This window comes from Rattus norvegicus, chromosome 11, assembly GCF_036323735.1.
Source record: "Rattus norvegicus strain BN/NHsdMcwi chromosome 11, GRCr8, whole genome shotgun sequence".
In the NCBI taxonomy this organism is placed as follows: domain Eukaryota; kingdom Metazoa; phylum Chordata; class Mammalia; order Rodentia; family Muridae; genus Rattus; species Rattus norvegicus.
The window spans coordinates 43453742-43467449 of NC_086029.1; the positions used below are offsets into that span (position 1 = coordinate 43453742).

The window sequence follows — 13708 nt, forward strand, 5'->3', positions numbered from 1 at the left end:
TTTAATCTCACTTAGATATCAATTTAGTTTACAAACAAACAAAAAACGAATGAATGTTCAAGCACTTCCAAAATTTTTATTCTCTTATTATAAAAATTAATACATTCCTTATAAAAGTATTGCATTATAGAAAATCAAAATCTAATACATCCCACTAAAAGCTTACCACAGAGATTGCGCTTGGATAAGTATCCTCCAGACACTTTAAGCAGGAAGTAGCACACAGCAAAATGGGGGTCTCATGGCACAATGGTACTTTATTCTACACAAACCCAAACCATTCTAACAAGTCAACTGACAGCTTTTTCAGAGAGGCTCAACACTAACTTTCAAGGGTATTTTACAAAGTAGATGGGAAAAACAAGATTCTTCTCTCTATTCTTTTTTTTTTTTTTTTTTTTTTTTTTTTTTCTTTTTTTCGGAGCTGGGGACCGAACCCAGGGCCTTGCGCTTGCTAGGCAAGCGCTCTACCGCTGAGCTAAATCCCCAACCCCTCTTCTCTCTATTCTTAAATATTCAAAGTATTTAAAGTAACAAAGTTTTTAAAAGATCAAAAAATACACACATACATACATACATACACACACACATACACATATTTAATAGAAAAAGAAGACAGGAAATCACCTCAGTTTTTTATATTAAAATTAAAACATCCAAATCCCATTCCAGCATGTATCCTGAACTGGCTTTAAAGTTCACATAAGGACACCAGTTACCTCTTCTCCTACAGTAAGGGCAGAGGAACAGCATGTTAGGAACAGGGTGGCCATGGCGGGCACGGAGCCAGCTCAGCTGTACCGGCCAGCCTTGGACAGTTTTGATTCCACCTCCCACAGCTTCGCTTGCATGACTGTCAGGACGTCCTCCATCTACCACATTGAAAAGGCGGGGAGAAATACAAGTGTAAGCATGATTCATTACTCAGAGTTTAATGATTAGAATAAGCCATGCCACTCTGAATGCTACGTGTGACATAAACATGTTTGCTCTACCAAACTCGTTATCAGAGTGACTGACACATCCTGATAATCTTATTAGCTTTAGTCACAGACCACCATGCAGTCACACATGCATTCGCCATCTTGCCAGTGTCAGGAAATATTAGTATTCAACAGTGAGCTGTGTATACCAGCCCAGCCAATTCGCTTGAGGCCACAGATAGCTCAGCAGGTACCGGTACCTGTGGCCGAGCCTGACAACCTGGGTTCAATCCTGAGACCTGACTGGGGATCGGACACACTCTTCCAACTTCCACAGGCACCACGCATGCAGATGGTGCCCATGCAGACATGTAGGCAAAACACGCAAACACAGACACATGAGAAAGAATGAAAACAATTTAAATATTGGTGGCTCAGGGGTGCATTTCTGCTTTAGAACGTGCGCTGTCTTGGTTCTCGGTGTGGGATGTGCTCAGTGTTGATACATCCCACAGCTCATAGCCCAGCTCCCTAACAGGCCATGAGACTGTGTCACCATGAAAGTGCTAAGAGGAAAAACCAGTGACATCATGGGGTCATGTGCAGGGGTCATTTTATCACTTCGGAAAATCGTTCAAAGGCATAAACTTAGAGTAAAATTACCTGCTTTATAGACTTCTCTATTTCAACTCTGCTTTCAAGATTGAAAAATTCCTCTTCTGACACGATTTGCTGTTCAGAGGACCCTAAGGTATAACTGAGGTATAGTACATTACAGAGTTAAGTAAGAAAAGGAATAAACATCAAATTTATAGTAGTTCACAATGCCAGCTCTAAGTCCATGACTCTGAGCACCAAATAACTAAACACAGCCGTTGTCTCTTCATGGAGACCGGAGGAGGCCAAAGTACATAAGCTCACCCCTCCCTGGGGTGGCTTTGGGCAGACAGCCCCACATTCTCACTTTCTATTAGAAATAGTTCACTATTGGACTAAGCCTCCTCCTCTTCCTCCTCAGGTAGTCAGGTGGCAAAATACCATGACAGCTGGAGACCCAAGGACAAACAGAGCAAACCTAAGAGACCACTGCTTGCTTGACACGGCTTTCCAGAGACAGGAAATGTGTCTATTTCACATCTGTGGGACAGACAGACCCTGAGTACCAGGATCTGAACAACCTCAGGGTTAGACAGGCAGTGGCGGTTACGAGCATTTGCCACTCCTATAGGAGCTGAGTTCATTTGGCTCCCAGCACCCACGTGGCAGGCAGCTCACCCTCCCTAACTCCAGCTCTGGGGTCTGATGGCCTTTGCTGACCTCACACGTGGCACACACATATACACACAGGCAAAACACCCACGAACACAAAGTAAGAAAAGTTTTAAGAAGTAAGAGTCAGACAACCTCAATTTGTGTTTTACACAGCTCTCTAGGGTTACGGGGGATGATCGTTTGAATAAGTATTACAATTTTATTTTTTAAAAAAAGCGGCAGCAGCCTGGCCCATGAACTACCTCATCAATCTCCACACGAGGAGGGACACACTCCTTCCCACTTCTCCTCATACAGTGACTTCATGCCATCTTGTCAGTAAGTGTCCAGGGCTGAGATGCTCAGCAGCACTGGCTGCTCTCCCGGTGGCTCTAGATCAGTTCCCAGCACCCACAGGGCAGCTCACAATGGCCTAATTCTGCCCCCAGAGATCCAATGCTCACTTCTGCTCCACAGGCACTGCACCCATGTAGTGCACAGACATGAGTACAGGCAAACACCCAGACACATAAGATGATAAAGAAATAATAAGTCTTCTTTTGGAAAACCTACGGTTTATATTCCTGGGGAAAAAAGCATAGTAAAAAAACCATAGACAGTGATTAATCCCTCTTTAGAAAAAAAGGAATAAACTGGAAAAAAACTGATTTAAAAAAATTTTAAACTGTAAATAAATGTTATACCGGGCAAACACTTCTATAATAAATTCAGACCCCTCAGCATGGGTTCATACCCTGTCCCATAAGGTAACAAGGATCCTAAATTCAATTCTTTTTTTTTTTCCTTTTTTTTTTTTTTAATAGAGCTGGGGACCGAACCCAGGGCCTAGCAAACGCTCTACCACTGAGCTAAATCCCCAACCCCCCTAAATTCAATTCTTTTTTTTGGGGGGGGGTTCTTTTTTTCGGAGCTGGGGACCGAACCCAGGGCCTTGCGCTTCCTAGGTAAGTGCTCTACCACTGAGCTAAATCCCCAGCCCCCCTAAATTCAATTCTTAAGGAGAAAAATAACTTCAATATTGTGATCTTCTACAAAAAAATATTTTACATTTTTTTCTTTTATACTGATAGTATCATTTTAAATTTTTTTTAGCCTGGCATCCTAGCCCCTCAAAGGTTGAGGCAGGAGGATCATTGAGTTCAAGACTAGCAAGGGACAGAGAGTGAGACCCCCACCTTGACCTTAAAATGAGAAAAAGAAGCTGTGAATCCCACCTCTCTCCTTCCTGACTGAAGGTGCAGTGTGACCAGCTGCCTCCAGCTCTGTGAACACCCTGTCCACCCTGCACCCTCAGGCTCTGTGAACACCCTCTCTACCCTGCACCCTCAGGCTCTGTGAACACCCTGTCCACCCTGCACCCTCAGGCTCTGTGAACACCCTGTCCACCCTGCACCCTCAGGCTATGAACACCCTCTCCATCCTGCACCCTCAGGCTCTGTGAACACACTCTCCACCCTGCACCCTCAGGCTCTGTGAACACCCTCTCCACCCTGCACCCTCAGGTTGTGAACACCCACTCCATCCTGCACCCTCAGGTTGTGAACACCCTCTCCACCCTGCACCCTCAGGCTGTGAACACCCTCTCCACCCTGCACCCTCAGGCTCTGTGAACACCCTCTCCACCCTGCACCCTCAGGCTCTGTGAACACACTCTCCACCCTGCACCCTCAGGTTGTGAACACCCTCTCCACCCTGCACCCTCAGGCTGTGAACACCCTCTCCACCCTGCACCCTCAGGCTGTGAACACCCTCTCCACCCTGCACCCCAAAGGCTGAGCCAAAGAAACCACTCCTTCTTTAAAAATAAAAACAGTGTCAGCAGGTATGGTGCACAGCATTACTTCCAGCACTTGGGAGGTGGAGGCAGGGACAGAGGCGGAGAGGAAGGTGGATCTCTGAGTTGAAGACTAGCCTGGTCTACACAGCAAGTTCAGGCAAGCCAGGACTATATAGTAAGACCCTGTCTCAAAACAAAACAAAACAAAACAAAACAAAACAAAACAGAGAGGGATTTGCTCCAATCCCCCTGGATTAAAATTCTGTCTTCCATTTTATCATTATTTACTGTTAAGAGAAGATCTTGCTGGGTAACCAGGGTTGGCCTCACCCCTGCTCAGCCTCCGGAGGGTGAGCACTCATGGCTGAGATGCCCTCTCCTTTACAGACATGTGCACCCTCAGTTCGCTGTCGCTGACCCTAATGAGCAGCTCACAGGTTAAGGGATCACCTGTCCGGGACCCAGCCTGCTAATCAAACATGGACTACCAGACACACACGTATGCTGTTGTAACATGGAGCACTGCTTGCTTAGTGATTCTTTCATGTGAACTGGTTTGTAGATTATAAAATTTTTACTTAAACTTGCTGGTTTCAAAAGGTGACAAATATAATTAAAAATTACAGTTCCTTATTACAGTAAATAACTGAACTCATATTCTAGTCTTCTAAAATATCAAAGGAACTCCTTCAGTAACAGATTCCTCATGCCATTCTTTTTGGGAGTTAGAGTGGTTCTATGACGGTCTCATGGATCTCCAGGCCAACTCTCTGTGTAGCTTCAAGTCCCAATCCTCCTGCCTCCACCTCCCAAGGGCTGAGATCCCAGTGTGCACCACCACACTCAGTTTATACAGTGCTGGGCTCTGAACCCAGGGTTTTATATATGCTAGGCAAACATTCTACCCACTGAGCTATATCCCCAGCCCCTCTTCAGGAACTTTGAAGGCAATGGTTCTTAACCTCCCTTTGGAGGTCAAACAATCCTTTCACATAAACATCCTGCATAACAGATATTTACGTTACAATTCACAGCAGTAGAAAAATTATAGTCATGAAGTAACAACGAAAATCATTTTATGGTTGGAGGTCATCACAACATTAGGAACTGTATTAAAGGGTCAAAGCACTAGAAAGGTTGAGAACCACTGTTCTAGGAAGTTCATAATGGGGACAGGAAAGTATGGACAGTACATACTGGTCCACACAATTGCTTAAAAACACCTTGCCAGGCAAACTTACACATGCAATCCCAGACCTGCAAAGCAGAAGTATTTGCTTCAAGGAGATCTTAACTTTGAAGTCAGCTAAGAGTCTGTACTGAAACGGTGGTACATGCCTTTAGTGTCAACACTCAAGAGACAGAGGCAGGCAGATCTCTGAGTGTGAGGCCAGCCTGGTCTACAGAGTAGCCAGGGCTACAAAGAAAAATCTTATCTCACAAAACAAAAACCAAAAAAGTAAAATAAATTATAAATAAACAAAAACTTCAATTGATTTTTACTTAAAAAAAAGGGGTGGGGGGGGGTCACACATGTTCTCCTATAATCTGTCTGTCTTTTCCGATACCAAATAAATTAGACCCAAAGTTGGGTCAAGGGTGACCACTGGCTTTTCGGCCAGAACCCTACAGTGCTGACACAGTACAGTGCTGTTGTTCTTTTTTTTTTTTTTTTTTTTTTTTTGGTTCTTTTTTTTGGAGCTGGGGACCGAACTCAGGGCCTTGCGCTTCCTAGGCAAGCGCTCTACCACTGAGCTAAATCCCCAACCCCAGTGCTGTTGTTCTTACACAGCTCTGCATACCTAGTTCTATGAGAGAGAACCAGTCAAGAGGCAGCACTTATCTATTACACCTACCTTTCAACGGCTTCAACGCTGAGGCAGAACAAGTTCCTCTTGTAATCCAGGTTCTTGGGAGTGCATCTGTACACATAGCCAAGGCTGAGGGAGCAGCCTGAACAGTACAACGTCTCAAGGATGCTGCAACAGAGAAACGCCACCACTCAGGGGAGAGCAGCAGTCCCTAAGATAAGAGTCCTCCCTGCTAAAATCCATGAGCTGGGGCTAGCAAGATGGCTCAGGTAAAGGTGCTTGCTGACAATGACAACCTGACAACCTGATTCGATCTCAGGACCCATATAGTGAAACTCTGACCTCCATAGACAGACAGACAGACACACATTCACACACACACACACACACACACACACACACACACACACACACACACACACACACACATACAGAGTGACTTAAAGAAGTAAAAATGAACTTAAACTAAGTAAGGTCCATAAACCCCTAGGTAGTTGAGGTAGACAGGGGCTACTGCGACCACTGCTGCTGCTGTTGTTGTTCTGTTGTTCTTGGGACAGGGTCTCCTCTGTAGCCCAGCCCTCCTACACCATCCTCCCATGGCAAGTGCTGGGGTGACAAGACTGCATCGCCACACACAGCTTCACTCTGACATATTAAGTCACATAGATGAGGAAGAAAAGAACAAAGGCAGAAAGACTGCAGAACTGCAAGCACAGCTCTAGGCCACACCACCATGGACAACAAATGATAAGAAATGTAAACAAATGCCAAGGCAGGGTTTCCCAGGACACAGAGTCCTTGATCTGGGATTAAGACAAACTATTTAAAATCTGGAAAAGCAACAGAAAGATTCCAAATATCCTGTTCTTATAGTTGGGCTGCCTTGTCTGGCCTCAGTGGGAGAGGATGCACCTAGCCCTGCAAAGACTTGATGTGCCATGGTGGCAGGAATATATAGGGGAGACCCCACCCACTCAGAGAAGGGGAGGGGAGAATGGGGAAAGGATTGTGGGAGGGGATGACTAGGAGGGTGGCAGTGAGCAGGATGTAAAATAGGTAGATGATTGATTGACAGATAGATAGATAGATAGATAGATAGATAGATAGATAGATAGAAAAATAAAGATGCATATAAAAGTCCAAATCCAAACAAGATTCCATATATCTTTTACAAAGCCCAACCCATCATTAATATTCTAGGTAGGAAAACAGGCAATTTTTCTCTATAATGACAGAGAACAAACATTTCAGGTGTCTGGTGTAAGCATTAGCCCTGTACTGTATCAACAGAACCAGTCTGACTCACAGACCAGGCATGGCGGTATACACCTTTTATCCCAGCATTTGGGAGACAGGAGGATCTCTAAGCATGAGGCTGGCCTGGTTCATCCAGCAAGCCCCACTATAGGCAGGGCTACACATGGAAACCCTGTCTTCAAAATCAAGAGACAAATAAACAAAAATATGCCCTGTCACTCACCAGTCCGCAGCTCTGCTGCTGTAGTGGGCAGGCAGGTGTGCAGACTTTAAGAAATGTTCTGCACAGTGGGGCGATGATGCCACATGCGAGATCAGCTGTGACAAGTTCCTGGCTGACTCCTGATCCTTCTGCCTCCGACCTTCCGAGTGCTGGGATTATAGGTGTGTGTCATCACAACCAGGGAGGTAACTCAGTTGCTGACTGCATCTGCTGTCTTGGTTAGACCTGCCTTGTTTCCTTACACCGTACTTTGACATAAACACTTTACCATCAACTAGAGATAGGTCAACACAGGCGACTCACAGCATTTTACTTCAGTTTCCATTATTTCTCTGCACAACTGTCCCAGTCTTCTCAGCTCCTGTTCCACAGACTTGGCTCTCCCTCTGTGCCCACTCACATCTTTAAAATGTCCTTACAATCAGTCCAATGTCTCCCAAAAGCCTTTGCAAATAGTGTATTTAAATTACCATTCTGTAAGAAAATTACAGTCCCAACATTTACCAAATTATTATTGGATTTTTAGTCTACTCTTAATTAAAGTACTGAAATGTACACCACAATGGATTAATATTTCCAAGTACTTTAATTCCTCCTTAATAGGGGACCTGCTATCACTAAGTACTGTTCTTGCCACTGAAGAGCCAGACAAAGCAGTGTATACATGCTGGGGTCAGGAAATGGGTCAGTGCCTAAGAGCAGAACCACTCTTGCAGAGCACCGAGTGGGGTTCTCAGAATCTACATAGTGGCTCATACTGCCGTAACTCCAACTTCAAGGGATCTGTCTGTCCTAGCGTTTCTATTGTATCCATAATCAAAGCAACTTAGGGAGGAAAAGGGTTATCAGGCTTACACTTCCACATCATAGTCTATCACTGAATGAAGTCAGGACAGGAACTCAAACAAGACAGGAGCCTGGAGGCAGGAACCGATGCAGAGGCCATGGAGGGTGCTGCTTACTGGCTTGTTCCCTATCTCTTGCTCAGCCTGCTTTCTTACAGAATCTACCATGGGCTGGCCCCTCCCCCATGGATCGCTAATTAGGAAAATGCCCTACATTCTTGCCTACAACATCTTATGGAGGCTTTTCTTAACTGAGATTCCCTCCTCCTCCTTAGCTAGAGTTAAGCTAACATAAACTAGCCAGTACATGTTCTTCATCACAGTCCACACTAACCCAGAGCCTAGAATACCCTTGGGGAACAGTCGGGAGTAGATGGCCACTATCATTGGGCCTAATTCAGCCCATCACTGAACAAGACTGAGAAGCAATACCAGGCACTATAAAGCAACTTTAAACAAGAACTGGCTCAATCCTAAGAGCCTAGGTAAAGGATAGAAATGAGAAAAACAGACAGTACTGCTAGCTCTACAGCCCGGCTCTGATGCCCGTCCCATGGCTTGATTGACCACAGCAATGACTCAGCCAGATGTTCAGTAGAAAGGACCTTGAAAAATGCATAAGCATCCCAAAACAATACAGTATTTCATAGGGCCCTAGTGAAACCCAAGGCAATTTAAGGCAATACAAATGATGGGTATAGGTAATGCAGGTAAAGAGCTCAAATCTAGATGGCTGACTTCTCAAAAAGCAGTTCCCTTCTCAACTTGAAGCTGACTTAATTCCCATTAACATAGATGAGTACATAAACAGTGGACCTGACACACATGGAGAAGGTGACGTTGAAAGACTCAAGCTGGGAAATCGAAAGAAAGAATGCCTCAGAGGCAGGAAGGCAAATGCCAACAGCCCTGTAAGAGGTCCTGAATCAGCGCTCTAGCCAGAGGAGCTCTCCTGGGGATTACTGTCCTTGGTCACAAAATGAAACATCATCTGAAGCTGAGATTTCTGGGCTGGAGAGATGGCTCAATGGTTAGGAGCACTGGCTGCTCTTGTAGAGAACCAGGTTCAATTCCCAGTACCCACACTGCAGCTCACAACTGTCTGTAACTCCCAAGGTTCCATTGCCCTCTTCTGACCTTCGTGGGCACCAGACACACACATGGTGAACTTACGTACATAGTTGCAAAACACCCATACATATTTAAAAATATATGAAGTTGAGATTTTCAAACTGTAATCATCTACCTGCCAGCAGCATAATCTGTCACACCCACATCATCTTTATCTGTATCAATGTGATTTGCCTTCCGGTTTCTCTAACACTTTATCTGAATGGGACATTTGAATATTACTAAAACCATTATTAAAACCTTCAAGTCAGTGCCACCTCTTGCTTCTCTGAGTACAACCTGAATTAGTCTCTCCACCTCAGCAAGACACAGCTCCTATCTGGGGTAGCAGATAGAAAAGGCAGAAATTTCTACTCAGTGTGCTGAGGACAGCACTGGTCAGACATTAGGCATCAGCCATGACAAGTTCTCTGTGCCCTCGGCCCCAGCAGGGACCACATGGAACCTAGGACTGTTGTGTCCGGTCTGCACACCCGAGTCAGGTGTGGGTGGGGCTCTGTGTTCGTATTTTCTGTCTGTGCCAACACGAGGAAAAGGCAGGCAGCACTGGAGCAGGACATTTTCAACTTGGAGATTTTACGATAGATATTTTCTACATTTATTTTCCATCTTCTTTGGCACCAAACTCAAAGCCCTAAAGTCAGCGTTAGATACATCTTCAAAATCTTAGAAACTGCCACTTTCCTACCTAAAGGGGCTATCACCGAGCTGGAGAGATGGCTCAGTGGTTAAGAGCACTGACTGCTCTTCCAGAGGTCCTGAGTTCAATTCCCAGCAACCACATAGTGGCTCACAACCATCTGTAATGGGATCTGATGCCCTCTTGATGCCCTCTTCTGGTGTGTCTGAAGACAGTTGCAGTGTACTTCTATATAAGAAATAAATCTTTGGGGTTGGAGATTTAGCTCAGTGGTAGAGCGCTTGCCTAGCAAGCTCAAGGCCCTGGGTTCGGTCCTCAGCTCCCCCCCCCCCCAAAAAAAAAAAAAAAGAAATAAATCTTAAAAGGGTGTGGGGAGGCTAGCACCACCAAATAATAGATTCTTACTTCTTTTAAATGCATTCAATTACCATGAAAAGTTATATTCCAAGCAATCTCACAGAATGACAGAAGACTTTTCCTTAAAATTAAAATTTTCTCTGACATACTCACACAAAGGCCTCACTTACCAACCATCTTCATCTCTGCACTTGGACAGTTTCTGTTCCTTATCCACAGAGACGTTAGAGGAGACACCTGGGAAGAGAGTCGCAAGGCTTTGTTAGTGTGTTTGTTGTAACACATCTGCAGACAGGAACTTTAACTTATATTTTAGAACTCAGAAGACTAAAGAGCCCAAAGAGTGGTGGGGAATGGGGTGCATGTGGTCCAACACTAACGGGACAGGGGCCTTCAGGGAGAAGAGGTGGGACAAGAGTTATTTCACGTCCTTCTCTGAAAACCAGTGGGATTAATAAATGAACAATGTTACCCAGGGAAGAGCAGTGGTAGGGCTTGGCCTGTGAGTATCACAAACTGTAAACTACAACCAAAAGTTGCCAGAGAGAGTGCAAGTGGGCCCAAGAGCAAGTCGGACGAGGGAGGTCACCAATGCGCCTCCAGATTCCAACAGAGCTCCTTTCTCTACAAGTAAAGGGTCCCAGTCTGACATCCTGTGTTTGGACACATCGCAGCTGGACCAGGAACACGGTACCAAACATTCCAGAGGGAAATGAAGAAGCACTGTCAGAGAGTGGGACAGCCAGGGCAAACTCCTGACTTCACCGTCTTCCGCGGTGCCTTAGCTAAGCAAGCCCCATGCCCATAAAAATGTGGTTTCTCAAAGGAGAAGCTGGGATGTATCCTATGAGTTTGGTTCTTTCGGCTCTGGGTATGGTGAGAGCAAGCCCTGGAGAGTTGCTGTGGTGACACAGCTACAGTGGTGCTAGTCTTCCTCTGTGCTTGTTCCAGAAGAGCTGAATCCTGTCACTCCTCGCTCAGCAGTAGACCCCCATTGTTTCACCATAGCCTAAAGTCCCTTCATTCCCTGGTCCCTTTCTAAGGTTTGTCTTTATCCACACTTTGGCCACATTGACCTGGAACCCTTTTTACTACCTGAACATCCCCCCACCGGGGTGGGGGACACTCAGCATTTGCATATAAAGGTAACAAAAAGACATTTTCCAGCACCCAAACTTGACATTTCCTTGGGGACACTTGTGATAATTAAACAACTCAAGAATGGGAAATTATAAACTGTAAAATTTTATTCATTTCTGAGTGTTTTGTCTGTATGCATGTGTGCACCAAGTGCACGGGGTGGTGCCTGTGGCAGCAGACGCCCTGTATTGCAGTAACCTACGGTTGTAAACCACCATGCAGGGCTGGGAACTGAACCCTGGCCCTTTGCAAGGGCTCTTTACCACTAAGTCATCTCTCTAACCCCTAATTTTTTTAATATGTTAACAAAACTAGTGGGGTTCGGAAATTAATTTATAGAACATTATAAAGGCTGGAGAGATGGCTCAGAGGTTAAGAGCACTGGCTGCTCTTTCAGAAGTCCTGAGTTTAATTCCCAGCAACCACAGCATGGCTCATAATCATCTGTAACAAGATCTGGTGTGCAGGCACACATGCAGGCAGAATACTGGATATATAATAATAAATACTTAATAAATAAATCTTAAAATAAGTAAAGCTAAATCACCATGTTGTGGCTATAAATAAAGTGTTAAGTGTTGAGTGAGATATAGGGGTGCACATCTGTAATCCGCACTACTTAGAAAGCTGAGGTTAGATCATTAGTTCAAAGTCATCCTTGGAAACAGTAAGAGCCCCATTATAAAACAGAAAAAAATTAATTAAAAATTGTAAATGTCATAAATGTGAACGAAGGTAAATAAAACACTCCAACTGGGGCAAGAGGGAAAAGAAATTAATCTGGAAGGTCATTTTTTTAAAAAGCTTTTACGGGGTTGGGGATTTAGCTCAGTGGTAGAGCGCTTGCCTAGGAAGCGCAAGGCCCTGGGTTCGGTCCCCAGCTCCGAAAAAAAGAACCAAAAAAAAAAAAAAAAAAAAAGCTTTTACACCCTTCTGCATTGTTTAATAGGTGCAAAGGGATAATTCCAGTGAATGGAATTATCTTTTTGCTCCTACTGTTTAAAAGACTCAGTAAAAAGTACTAACATGAGGATAAATAGAATTATCTAATCCACACAGGTTAAATTTTTAAAACCTAACAACAGTATTAATACACACAGAAAGCAAGATAGAAAAGCTACAAAAACGGGGGATTAAAAATTAAAGACACGTTATTTCTTTTAAAGCCATTAAAAAACTACTATGTCAAAAATCTCAACCCAATTTTAGGCTACCCTAATTAATGGTGGCAATGCTTGAGTCAAACTAAACTCTATCAAGAAGCTCATCCAGTAAAGAAATCGCCTAATCCTGTGGCCATATACCATACATACACTTATCGTCCCCGTTATCCCATGTATTAGCCCTCAATTTGGAGACTGAGGCAAAAGCCTTTGAACAGATTGCCCAAGGGCACTAAACTAAGTCCAGCAGCGGCGGCCTACAAAGTACCCAAAGCAGCTGACAGAATCCGTTAGATGTGAAAACACTCCCCTGAAGGAAGCACCTTGCTAAAAACGCTTGGATATTTCTTTCTGAATAACGTTCAGGATGATGCTCAACCGCTCCCCTTCTAGGGATGGAAGACCCCAGAAAAAGCCCTGTTACTCGTGAGCCACCCACAGGAATGCCCTCGCCACGGTTTGCTGGGACAGCTCACCCCCACCCCACCCCTCCCGCAGCACCCTCACGCGGGAAGGCGGTCCCACGGCCCCGGCCCAAACTGACTGCGCAACAGGATGCAGTTGGTGTCCTCCTGGCTAGCCACCCAGGTGAGCGAGTCGCCCAGCGGCCGGCGACAGCGCGTACACAGGAACACCAGCGGGTTCTCCGCCGCGGCAGCCTTCTCCTCACGCCTCTCCAGCAGTGTCCTCGACGCGTCTGCGCTCGACATGCTCGCCCACTTCTGCAGCCGCCAATGGCGGCTCGAATCTTCCGACAGCCGCTTCTCCAGCAGCGAAGACTCGCTCCGCTTGCCCTGGTGGTTACACGAACTAGAGGTAGAGCAGGGTTCCAGAGAAAATGTACCAGCCATGACGAATTTGCCGCGCCCCGGAGCCTCACGGGAAATAGCACAGCTGCGCATGCGCAAGGAGCAAGAGGCGGGCACCGCCGAGGAGGGTGAGGCCCGAAGTAGGGCCTAAGGCGCATGCTCACTATCTGGCTGGAGCGAGCCTAGCTCATTGCGCCTGCGTCCTGGCGTCTTCCTAAGCAAAGGCAGGTGAATTAGCTTGTTGGAGGTCCTTCCGCCGCCGTTGAGAAAGTTAAGGGCTTCGAATTAAACAAGCAACCGCTCACCTAGTCCTTCCACATTATTAATGGACATGCCGGTGCTAGGTAAGCAGATCTG

General features: G+C 45.4%; 1 protein-coding gene across 1 annotated transcript; it reads right to left on the minus strand.

The window, feature by feature from the left end:
• Positions 1-387: 387 nt before the first annotated feature.
• Mis18a (MIS18 kinetochore protein A) lies at positions 388-13416 on the minus strand. The gene is made up of 5 exons (NM_001127523.2): positions 13087-13416; positions 10410-10476; positions 5829-5951; positions 1587-1680; positions 388-872 (listed from the first exon to the last, which is right to left on the minus strand). Exons 1-5 carry the CDS (start codon positions 13391-13393, stop codon positions 792-794), a joined length of 672 nt encoding a protein of 223 aa, NP_001120995.2. The 5' UTR covers positions 13394-13416; the 3' UTR covers positions 388-791.
• Between the last annotated feature and the right edge of the window lie 292 nt (positions 13417-13708).

Coding starts and splice junctions, on each gene's coding strand:
- Mis18a (NM_001127523.2), bottom strand. CDS start 13,393: ATGGCTGGTACATTTTCTCTGGAACCCTGCTCTACCTCTAGTTCGTGT. Junction 5,952..10,409: donor TGCAGAGATGAAGATGGTTG/GTAAGTGAGGCC, acceptor TCTCTGTTGCAG/CATCCTTGAGACGTTGTACT. Junction 873..1,586: donor TAGAGAAGTCTATAAAGCAG/GTAATTTTACTC, acceptor TCAATGTGGTAG/ATGGAGGACGTCCTGACAGT.